We start from the raw sequence: 11,821 nt of genomic DNA on the forward strand, positions 1-11,821 counted from the left end.
TAAAGCATGTGTGAGTGTGATAAAGGGATAGTTCATCAAAAAATGAAAATTCTGTCATTTATTCACCCTCAAGTTGTTCCAAACCTCTTAATTTCTTTTTTCTGTTGAACACAAGAGAAGATATTTTGAAGAATATGTGTAATCAAACAGTTAATGGACCCCACTGACTTCCAAAAACAAAACAAAACAAAAAATACAATGGAAGTCAATGGTCAAGTTTTTGACATTATTCAAAATATCTATTTTGTGTTCAGCAGAAGAAAGAAATTCATACAGGTTTGGAACAACTTGAGGGTGAGTAAATTACAGAATTTTCATTTTTGGGTGAACTATCTCTTTATCACACTCACACATGCTTTAATTTTAAATAAAATGTTTAATTTAAATTAATTTGTCCTCAATCAATATCCCATATATATAAATGCATCCCAGAAGAATTCAGTTTTTTTCTGTCACGTACATTCCCACTACATCTCAAATTAAGTATTGTGTCCCATATATTTTATGTGTTTGTGTGGTGGGAATGACTTTACAAATATGGGGCAGTTCTATATATTTAAAAAAACTATTAAGAAAAAAATGTTTACAATATAATTTGAAATAGTTTATCATCATGGTTTTAAACATAATTCATATTGTTTTAATGGATATTCATAGTCTAGATAGAAAGTCTGGGTCTTGGAAATGGGTAAAACAACTATCAAACAACATAAAACATATGTAGCAAAAGAAAATATGAAACTTTTAATATCATAATAAAATGGAAAAATTACATTTGTTTGATTTCACAAAAAAAAAAAAAAAAGCTACTTGAACATAAAAGTACCTGAAGTTGAAGAAACACCCATGTATCCACTAATTTCTATGCAGAATCACAGATTTACTCATACAGCGTACAGCGCCACTCCCTCCAGGCCGACAGATGGCGATGATGACACCGCGAATATTTCCAAACCTCCAGACATCTCTATGCGAAGAAGGCAGCGGCTCTGCTTTGTTTACTTTAAAGATGGATGTTCAATTACATATATTTTCTGAAAGCACTAGCAATCTGGTATAAAATCGGAACCTAGAATGTAAGATAGAAAAAACACAGCATGGAGGAATCGTGGGATTTTGAATTCTTGTCTCGTATGGTTGATAGTCTGGTGTCCTTTCTGTCCGAATTTGTGGACGATTGGCTGGCCAACGACATGCGAGTTGCAGTGTTTAAAATTCTGTTCAGCTGGCTCGTCATCAGTCTCGTAGCCATCCACTTTGCATGGAAAGTGTACGGGAACACTGTCAACGATATGTACTACAGACAGGGTGAGTATTTACTGAGGCGCTCCGCGTAATTCATAATAAGTCCTACTGTATTAAGACAGTTGTATGAATCTGTCTAGTTTTGTTATATTTATACTATAACGTATATATATCACAATATATATAGCGCCTTTTAAAAAGTAACGTTAGTACTTAGACTAAAGATGTCTGTGATCATTTCTCAGGGACTGGAGGACAGAATGGCGGGACTCCTGACACGGCGCCTAACCTGAGCGGATGGTAGGTGACTGACCAGACTTTCTGGATTCGTTCATCTTACAAATGAACTTGGGTTTCATTTATCTTTGGCTGCATTATGATGATTTCCTAATTCTAATTCACAATATGATCAAATAATGCGTGTGTGGAAATTTGGAATAGTGAAATATTGTAGGAGTTCACCCAAAAATGAAATTTCTGTCATTACTCACCGTCATGTCGTTCCAAACCCGTAAGCCCTTCGTTTATCATCGGAACACAAATTAAGATATTTATAATGAAAAGTATCTGAACCACACATAGGCAGCAACGTCATTGCACCTTTTAAGTCCCAGAAAGGTAGAAAAGACATCGTTAAAATAGTCCACGTGACTGCATTGGTTCAAGACTACACGGTCACGATAATCACTGTGTCAGATTACGATTTTGACTCCTAAAATCATGTGTCGTGTTGTGTACAAGAAACATGCCAGACTACAAGTCGCCAATGTTGCCAACTGCTTTCAATTGAAAGTAGCTAAAACTGGTAGCTAAATGTGACATCATAATGGCAAATTCATTGATCTATATAAATATGAATAGATCAGTGGGCAAAATAAGAATCTAGATAAGGTTTGTCCAAGAAGTTGATAGATTTGTCTCTAAACATTTGAAAAAAAGTCTCAAAAGGGGCAGGAAAGTCACTAAATCTAGTGACAATATCCCTAAAAGTTGCTACCTGAACATTCATCGCTGGCCATCTTTAATCGCTGTCATCGTGAAGGCAGGTTATCGGCTAGCAGCATGTTTTTTTTTTCTGTTTTGTTGTCAGAAAAGCCCAAAAGTTGACATGTCTGGATTGCATGGATATTTGGATTTCCTTCAAAAAGAACTCGCATGTTTTATTGAACTTTTTTCACTCTGTCACGATAACTTAGTCCCTCGAGGAAACATCATAAATGCAGGAGTATTGTTCCACAAACATTTCCTCCATTGTTAATTCCACCTAGCAGGAACAATGCCATTGTCTCTCATACATGTGACGGAACTTGTCATGGACGACAGAGTAAAAAAAAAAAAAAAAGTAAACACACTAGTCTTTCTGCTGTGATGTCGTGAAGCACCTCAGACTAAGCATCGGTTGTCGTCCACTATGACACACTACACAAGCTGAAACAATCGAACAATGAAATAATCTTGCGTCCCGACGGTCATTGTCATTTACGAATCCCCATGACACCCTACGTCAAGCAAACCGTGGCAAAAACGGGCTAATATCGTTTAGTCTGAACCGTACGGTGGCCGAGAGAGCTCAACGCGCTGCAAATGAGAAAACATCTTCATCAGTTTGACAACACACGCGCTGCAAACTCCACAACACTTACAAATAGTGGAACGCGCTGCAAATAAAGAAAACATCTTCATCAGTTTGACAACACATGCGCTGCAAACTCCACATGTTTTCTTTATTTGCAGCGCGTTCCACTATTTGTAAGTGTTGTGGAGTTTGCAGCGCATGTGTTGTCAAACTGATGAAGATGTTTTCTTTATTTGCAGCGCGTTTTTCTTTTTGTAAGTGTTGTGGAGTTTGCAGCGCATGTGTTGTCAAACTGATGAAGATGTTTTCTTTATTTGCAGCGCGTTTCACTATTTATCATCAATGAATGAAGCTGCATTCTGTTTACGTTCAGCACTTCCAGGTTCTACGTCAGAACGCAACTCATTATTGGCCAGCTCCTGCTTCAGCGTTGGCCAATACTGAGTCGGCATTCTAACATAGAACCTGGAATCGCTGAACGTAAACAGTGTAGGAGAATGACAGGGAGAAAACGGAATTGTTGAATGAAGTCATTATTTTTGTTTTATGCGCACAAAAACTTCATCACTTTATAACATTAAGGTGGAACCACTGTAGTCACTTAAACTATTTTAACTAATTTATACCTTTCTGGGCCTTGTAAGGTGTAATTACTTTGCTGCCTATGTATGGTTAAGATACCCTTTTGGATTTCATAAAAAATATCTTAATTTGTATTCCGAAGATGAACAAAGGTCTTACAGGTTTGGAACGACATGAGGGCATTTTTGGGTGAACTAACTCTTTAACATTTTAACTCAAAGGGACAAAATGACTTATATTAGTTCATTATGCTAATCAAGATTCAAAGATGAAGTCAATTTTTAAGCGTTAAGAGTTCATAAAACAGGACTTAACAATTCACTGATGAATCAAAATGTTCAAAGAGCTTCGAATCCAATCAAACCGATGAGTGAGCTGGTAACATTTACATTGGATTTTATTGATGGGCAGAGAAGTGCTTCAATGAAACTGTAATAAACAACACTATTAATAAAACACTATCGGAAAAGTAGCATGATGTAAGACTCATCAGTATTTTTAGTATGTAGGCTAATTTGTGCTTTTATGAACACTCCTGTTCTAGTGTTAAGTCCAATTATTTTCCATTTTTCCTAGGGAAAGTGCTGCTGGTGATGCCAAGAAAACCCACCGTGAGTGATGTACCAGCAACTGGACTAAGAGCACCAACACTCAAGATGGATTAAAGCAATTGAAGACTTCAGATGCAAAAGCCTCTAAGTGCCATCTGAAATTTTCTTCTAAAATGAGCATTTTTATCAAGCTCGTATGTTTAGGTTCAGTAATTTCACTTTAATGGCAATTAATAGGTAATTTTCATTGCCATTAAAGTGAAATAACCAAACACAAACATACAAGCTTGATACAAATGCTAATTTTAGAAGAACATTTCAGATGGCACTTAGAGGCTTTTGCATCTGAAGTCTTCAATTGCAATACTTCAATAACATTAAATACATCAGAACTTGTGCCATTAAATCTTTTTTTCTTGTTAAGATGTCTGTGATGGACTGTGGTGCAAAACTGAACACATGAATATGTGCTTGAACATACACGACTGAATGGTGCTATGCACTGGAAAGGGAGCATTAGAGGATACTGTGATATATAGCAGCTCTGGCTCTTTTAGAATGTTTGGAATTGAATTCTTAAAGCTAGTAGATAGCAAGACTTGAGCGATTCTCACACAGTATCATTTTACTAAAAACTGACAGGAATGCTAGACAAAATGCAGGTCCTAAATGTTCACATAATCATTTGTTCTGTTAGTAGAAATCAAATAATTGATTTCAGTGATGTATGAAAATGGACTCGACTGTACAGAAATAAGACATACCTCTGCCATGCTTTTAAGTGTCCGGAAGGTTACAGCTGTCTTTTTGCAGTGCAAATAATAAATACAATTTGTACCTAATTTTGTGTATTGGTTTCCTGTTATTTATTTAATAAGTAAAATGCATTTCAATGTATTGAAGTACACATCAAAAAGCACTTTGGTTCAGGACTATGGAGGAGTCATTGATGAAAAAAGAGAACATATTTAAAGTGGTTAAAATGAGTGATATTGTGAAAAACTTTAAAAAGTGCACTTCTGGCAGAGCTTGGAGGAAAAAAATAATTTATTCCTCCATAATTGTGTTGCTTCCAATCACAAATCAAGCTAAAGTCAAATAATTGGAAGTTTCTGGGGTGATTGTGGCAGCAGCATAACATGCACATCCATCACATTGGTTCCTGTCAGTCCAGGCATGAGTAACCGCCGTCCTTCAGAGAGCTGTGAGAAAAATGTGAATGAATCATTATTGGTGAGAAAGCCATTAATGTCCAGACCTTGAGATGCAGCCTCTTCCATCAGTTCCCCATCAGTGATGGCACCAGCTGCCTCAGTTGGGCCGTCCTGTCCATCGGTTCCTCCACTGAGGAACACTGCACCACTCTTCACTTCACTACCACTGAGCTCAAGCCCCACCCGCAGAGCCAACTCCTGGTTCCTCCCTCCCCTGCCCTTTCCTGTCAGTTGCACAGTGGGTTCTCCTCCAGCCAGCAGACATGTCGCACCCCAGCCTTCCTTCCTCTCCTCTACAAGCACGTTCATGGTGCGACACAAATCCCAGCTTTCTATCCCAACCTGTGGCCCTAGCTGAAGGATCTCTGCAGCAAGCTCTGGAGGAGGTTCCTTTCCTGGGGAGCATGCAAAACTTGAGAGCAGCCCGTATAGTCGTGCAACGGAGCGAACGTCACCACATACTCCTGGAGACAGAATGACAGGGCGAAGTCCTAATTCAATGGCCTTACGGCTTGCACATTCAAGAGCAATGGTGTTTGAGCCGATTACAACGTTTAAAACATGGTCTTTGACTTCTTGTGGCTGTTCCTGCACCTGCGACCCATGAGGCCTAGCTTTGCTAAGCACCTCTTTCACAGAGGAAGGAAGAGAGTCCGAGAGCTTATAACGATCCAAGACAGCCCAGACCTCCTCTGGCCGGGAGTCACTCCTGACTGTTGGACCACTGGCTATCAAATCCAGAGGATCTCCAATAACATCTGACAGAATCAAAGCCACCACCTTCAAGAGAATGTAATATCAGAGTAAATATTATGCTTAACTAACATTGTGGGGTATTGCTTAAAGGATTCGTTCACTTTAAAATGAAAATTACCTCATGATTTACTCACCTTCAAGCCATCCTAGGTGTATATGACTTTCTTCTTTCAGACAAATACAATCAGAGTTACATTAATAATCACTCTGATGCTCCTAAGCTTTATAATGGCAGTGCACGGAGTTTCCAAAAATTGCCATATTCCACTTACGAAAAAAGCGTAATTGGCGTAAGTGCTTTGAACTGTGAGAGAGGTTACACTTTGTTTGTAAGTTGAATACAGATGGCAGGTTGGTGGAAGCTAGATATTTCACTTTATAACGTGCTAAATATGGATATTTGTCTTTTACAAATGCATTGCTTCACTTCAGAAGGTCTTTACTAACTCCCTGGAGCTGTGTGGAGTATTTTTTAAACAGGTGTATTCGTCTGAAAGAAGAAAGTCATATACACCTAGAATGGCTTGAGGATGAGTAAATCATGGGGTAATTTTCAATTTAAAGTGAACTAATCTTTTAATAGTCATTTTTGTTTGATGAATAACTCTTATAGGGTAAAGTTATTCAAAAAACAATCATTTGCTATTAATTGAGTCCAATTAATGTGCAATTCTGCTGAACAGATTCTTTTAAAAGATCTTTAAAAGTGTTGTATGTCATTTTTATGTAATTTTGTGTTTTTATTAATAGTGCTGTTTTACTAATAAACTTTCTGGAGCTTAAGCTCAATGTGCAGACATTTATTCTTTTTTTTCCCCTTCTTCGATTTGTGTGCGTACACCTATTTCTATATATATATATATATATATATATATATACAAAAAATCATATTACCTTGGCTGGGTTGGCACATTGTGAAAGGCCTCCACCCTTTAACAATGACAGGGCTCGTCTCACTGTATTTAACTCCTGAATTGTTGCTCCTGCTGCTGCAAGTTTTCGTGTCACATCCTGTTTCTCCTGCAAGGACATTGGTGGGGCTGGAGCAGGTAAAAGTGCAGAACCACCACCTGTGCATCGATGCATGTAAAAACATAAACAATTAAACAAATACACAACTTTACAAAAGCTTGGAGTAGTTAAGATTTTTATTTTATTTTATTTTTTAAAGAAAAATGAATGCTTTTTTCAGCAGGGATGTGTTAAATTGATCAAAACTGACAGTAAAGACATTTATAATGTTACACAATATTTCTATTTCACATAAATGCTGTTCTTTGCAAACTTTCTATTTGTCAAAAAATTCTGATCTACCAGTTTCCACAAAAATATTAAGCAGCACAACTGTTTTCAACTTTGATAATAATAAGAAATGTTTGGCAACACATTACAATAAGGTTCATTAGTTAACTACATTAGTTAGCATGAACTAATAATGAACTGCACTTCTGCAGCATTTATTAATCTTTGTTAATGTTAATTTCAACATTTACTAATACATTATTAAAATCTTGTTAACATTAGTTAATGCCCTGTGAACTAACATGAACAAACAATGAGCAACTGTATTTTCATTAACTAACGTTAACGAAGATTAGTAAATACAGTAACAAATGTATTGCTCATGGTTCATGTTAGTTAAAGCAATAAATAATGTTTAAATAATGAACCTTATTGTAAAGTGTTACCAAATGTTTCTTGAGCACCAAATTAGCATATTAGTATGATCATGTGACACTGATGTCTGCAGTAATAATTTCACAATATTAGTTTTTACTGTATTTTGGATAAAATAAATGCAGCTTTGGTGAGCATAAGAGACTTCTTTCAAAGGCTAAAAAAGAAGTTTTGAAGTTTTTAACGGTAGTGCATGTTGTAAAGGCAAACTGATTATACAGGAAGAAAATAAGTCACAGTACCAGAGATAAGCACAAGCAGCACATCATTCTCAGTCAGTCCACTGGCCAGTTCTCGTATACATTCGGCTGATTTCAGGGCATCTGTATCAGGTAAATTGTGCTTTGCTCCTTCCATCACTGTAATTCTGCTGTGATTCTCAAGCAGCATCTTCCTGAACAGAAGTAAAAGTTTGTCAGTAACATCCAGACTGTACTGTGCGCAGCTAAACACAATATGAAAGATCTAGCTGAAAACTGGAAGCCAGTTTAATGTCAAGGCTATATGGGCAAATCTCATGAAGTGTCCACATTTCATTCCCCCCAAAAAGGAATTATTTTTATTATTAATTTTATTATTTTATTATACATTTTGCATGAAACCTATTTCTAGTACCAGTAAATTTTTATTTATGACGATTAAGCAATTCCACCCCTAATTCTCATCCATTCTTATGCAAAAAGTACAATAATACTATTTTTTTTAAATTGTATTTTTTTTATTACAATATACATACATTGAGGTAGGTAAAACAAATACTAAAACTGTAAATAAATAAATAAATAAATAAATAAATACATAAAAATGTAAAAATAAAATAATAATAAATCATTTATTTTCACATTACAGTAATGAGAAATTTTTATTAAATGTAACCTTCAGTTTTAAAATTAAATATAACCTGGGCATTTTGATAGAAAGTTACTAGTAACTAGTGAAAATCCCTGTTTATGGCTATATAAACTACTATATAAAAACAGGCACATTAAAATATATATACTTTTGAAAAAGCACTAAAATACTTACTCTTTCCCATGATTCCGCAGTGTATTCTGGATACCATGAGGCACACTGACCACCCCTTTAATTAGATGGTCCCCTACAATCCTCTCTGCTTCTGCTGCCATCCCCAGCACCGCCTTACCGAAGCCCACCAAATAAAGGTTATTGGTAAGTGTGAAACTCTGTCCACCCACAAGGAGTTTGTCTCCATGTCGCTCCAGACCCCTGCGAACCACTATGTCTGGCTGCACACCTTCAACCGCAGAAGAAAACACAGCCCTGGCTCGCGTGTCTAATGATGACATACTGCGAGAGTACAATGATGCTAATCCCACCCGCAGTGGCTGCTGCAGGTGAAGAAAACGTGAGAGAGCAAGAAATGGAGCCATAAACCACTCAAACTATCCACATCAGTTGAAGAGAGCCACTTCACACCTGAGGGAAGAGAAAGAGATTAAAAATAGGCTGATTAATAACCAATTAAACAGATTTTAATTGGCATTGAATTGTATCTTATTTATTACCCCATCTAAATGTCTTTAATGTTACCCAAATTCACTCTGGTGATGTCTAATCTCCTGTTTCATACCCCCAAAACCATTTTAGTCTGATTTTGAACAGATATATGGGGTTACCAAAGGTAACATTAGGTTACTAAAATCTGTTACCCCTGCTATGTCACATTCAGTGGCTTTAATGTTATCCAATTTCACTCTGGTGATGTCTAAACATATTTAATATCCTAAAAAGCATATCTTATGTGAACAGACAAAGATATGCAGGGTCACCAACAAGGCATTAGAGGTTACTGAAATCTACCCCCCTCTATTTCAAACATATTTTCAAACAATATTTGAAAATTTTATAATGCTACCTTGTCAGAGTTGGTGGACCTGCTATATATCTGCAGCTGTAGCAATATGCTTTATAAGAAAAATAAATAGTTTAGACATCACCAGAGTAAATTTGAGTAACATTAAAGCCATAGAGGGGGGTAACAGATTTCTAACACCATCCTATCATAGCCTTCAATGATTTTAAGAGAACATACCTGCACACTGTTCCTGGGAATACTGAAGCTTTTTTATGAGCTGACAAAACTTTTGAGAACTGCATTACACCAACCTGTGTACCAAGTGAGTAATGATTGACTACAGCTGACCATAGGGCAGAGAGTAGTTTCAAAGATAGTCAGTTACAAGAGGTTTATGGATTCATCAAGGGTCAGTCCCAAAAAAACAGTAGAGGGGGAGGTACGACAACAGCCTTGTGACACTTGTTTACTTAAGTTATAAGTCCAGTGCTGAGGGTGGTCAGTGTTACACGTCTATGCACCACCATTACAGACTGCATAGAAAACGTACGCAATTTTCCTCACAAATGACAACAAATGATTTTTACCTCAGTTTTCTTCCATACTCAAACTTCTGGTTACTTCAGCTATAGAAAACAACATAAAAATAAAAAAGGAACAACAGAAGTAAATAACTAACGTCTTGACGTCATTTTATTTTGTGTATCAGTCAAGACATGTTTACACATTCATAATTCCTCCGCCGTCTTTCTCTCCTTGTTGTGAACAAGATTGACTCACATACCAAATGAATTAACGACATGAAATGCCACCTCTCATCAGACGGCCAACAGACCCTCGTTCACGAACGAAATGTCTTGTTCAGTGCCGCTCCAAATCGGTGTTTTGAACGAATCTCGTGTAAACGAATCGTTCAGTGAAGGGGGCGAAGCTCGTTCGGTACACTGGAATGCTATTGGCTGAAACTAGAGACAATCTTAAAAGGCAGGAAAAACGAGTCAGTCAGGAACAAACACGACAACATAAACAGTTATTTTGCAAATAAAAATGTATTATTATTTTAAAAAAAAAAATATTATCACGTAGGAACTTTGACTCATTTATGTATTTAATTTGCTTAAAAGCCAATGTTTACCGCAGTGACTACCTACACTTTCGCGTTGCGTCACACAGCGGTGTTTCCGAGTGACCTTCTATGACACAATATTTAAATGTTGGAAATTCAAGTTGAGTGACACACACATGCTACTTCCGCACTACAATATCAATTTGCTGTGAAGACGGTGATCTGCTCTGAAGAAGCATTGACATCTTTTCTTCAGAAGGTGGCAGTATTCAATAAGTCAGATCTAAAACTAAACTAAAACCATGACAACACTTGCAACAGCCTACATAACACGTGAAATTGCACAAACATAGTCATACTTCACTAGCCTGCAGTTAGCCTATTTTTGTGTCACCAAAACAGCGGAGGTGACCGCATCATGCTGTGTATGACATCATCCTTCCTGTTATCAGAGTCTCCCAGCTCCATCTGTTAATCACACCCATGGGGAGAAGAGTACAGTACAATATTACAAGCCCTTATTTACAGGTACCAGACAACACCCATGATTATTTTCATTGCACAGGACTGGGTCTGTGACTGTGGTCTATAAACTTACATTCTAGTTCATTGTCTCCCTAATTTTCAAGGATGAGCTGGGGGAAATGTTCTGCAGAGACAAGAAATGGTAGCCTTAAAGTCAACATGAAATCAAAATGGACAATTCTTGGGTTGTTTAGAAATATTGAAATATATTTCAAAAATTCATGTGCCCACATAATCTTTTATCAAAATAACTTCCCCTCCCACTTGCAGAGACATCTCTTCTCATTTCTGATGACGTGTTTACTACCGTTGTGAAAGTGGGACAACCTGTCTCTCACATGAGACCACAGCAATAGGCTAACAAACCACAACCATACAATCAATACAATCAATTCCCGGAGGACAAAATCAAGCCCCACCCTACATTTTTGTCATGTTCAAGAAGCCGTTTCACTCTGATATACGTCACAATAGGGAATAAAAGACTTTTGCAACTTCTGTTTCATGTATATTTTAAGAGAAATCAACATTCATTAATTCAGAAATGAATATAAAAGTATGTAAAATATAATATAAATATAATTTTTAATTGCTTAAGCTAATTTGCCATATTTATCATCATAATTTGTCATTGTTTTTTTTTTGTTTTTTTAAATATGCAACTAAATTTAACGGACATATTCAAAGCCTCAGACACAAAGCTAGTCGAAAGTGCTGTTCTCTTTTGTTTGCATTGCAGTTCTGTCATGTTTGTTTGTTGTACTATCTATTGCAGCACTTTTTTGTGTTGTCATGGATAATTGATGTACAGAA

General features: G+C 36.7%; 2 protein-coding genes across 4 annotated transcripts; one reads left to right on the plus strand and one right to left on the minus strand.

The window, feature by feature from the left end:
- The first annotated feature begins 399 nt into the window (after positions 1–399).
- On the plus strand, positions 400–4,146 carry tcta (T cell leukemia translocation altered). Its single transcript, XM_067374126.1, has 3 exons — positions 400–1,308; positions 1,491–1,545; positions 3,980–4,146. Exons 1-3 carry the CDS (start codon positions 1,098–1,100, stop codon positions 4,020–4,022), a joined length of 309 nt encoding a protein of 102 aa, XP_067230227.1. The 5' UTR covers positions 400–1,097; the 3' UTR covers positions 4,023–4,146.
- Positions 4,147–4,259: 113 nt separating this feature from the next.
- glyctk (glycerate kinase) lies at positions 4,260–10,603 on the minus strand. Of its 3 annotated transcripts, XM_067374124.1 has the most exons (8): positions 10,569–10,603; positions 10,202–10,393; positions 10,005–10,043; positions 9,655–9,728; positions 8,628–9,038; positions 7,844–7,995; positions 6,819–6,994; positions 4,260–5,948 (listed from the first exon to the last, which is right to left on the minus strand). In XM_067374124.1, the coding sequence occupies exons 5-8, from the start codon at positions 8,990–8,992 to the stop codon at positions 5,049–5,051; spliced, it is 1,593 nt and encodes a 530-aa protein (XP_067230225.1). In that variant the 5' UTR covers positions 8,993–9,038; positions 9,655–9,728; positions 10,005–10,043; positions 10,202–10,393; positions 10,569–10,603; the 3' UTR covers positions 4,260–5,048. The 3 variants fall into 3 exon arrangements, with proteins under 3 accessions (XP_067230225.1, XP_067230223.1, XP_067230224.1); XM_067374122.1 differs by lacking the exon at positions 9,655–9,728 and having other exon boundaries at positions 4,261–5,948; XM_067374123.1 differs by lacking the exons at positions 9,655–9,728; positions 10,569–10,603 and having other exon boundaries at positions 4,261–5,948; positions 10,202–10,409.
- Between the last annotated feature and the right edge of the window lie 1,218 nt (positions 10,604–11,821).

The sequence above is a fragment of the Chanodichthys erythropterus genome, chromosome 21 (assembly GCF_024489055.1).
Source record: "Chanodichthys erythropterus isolate Z2021 chromosome 21, ASM2448905v1, whole genome shotgun sequence".
Classification (NCBI taxonomy): domain Eukaryota; kingdom Metazoa; phylum Chordata; class Actinopteri; order Cypriniformes; family Xenocyprididae; genus Chanodichthys; species Chanodichthys erythropterus.

Excerpts from the sequence above, each read along its gene's own strand:
- tcta (XM_067374126.1), top strand. The coding sequence starts at position 1,098 with ATGGAGGAATCGTGGGATTTTGAATTCTTGTCTCGTATGGTTGATAGT. Across the intron at positions 1,309-1,490 it reads CGATATGTACTACAGACAGG|GGACTGGAGGACAGAATGGC; the intron begins GTGAGTATTTAC and ends ATCATTTCTCAG. Across the intron at positions 1,546-3,979 it reads GCGCCTAACCTGAGCGGATG|GGAAAGTGCTGCTGGTGATG; the intron begins GTAGGTGACTGA and ends CATTTTTCCTAG.
- glyctk (XM_067374124.1), bottom strand. The coding sequence starts at position 8,992 with ATGGCTCCATTTCTTGCTCTCTCACGTTTTCTTCACCTGCAGCAGCCA. Across the intron at positions 7,996-8,627 it reads CTGCGGAATCATGGGAAAGA|GAAGATGCTGCTTGAGAATC; the intron begins GTAAGTATTTTA and ends ACTTCTGTTCAG. Across the intron at positions 6,995-7,843 it reads GCTGCTTGTGCTTATCTCTG|GTGGTGGTTCTGCACTTTTA; the intron begins GTACTGTGACTT and ends ATCGATGCACAG.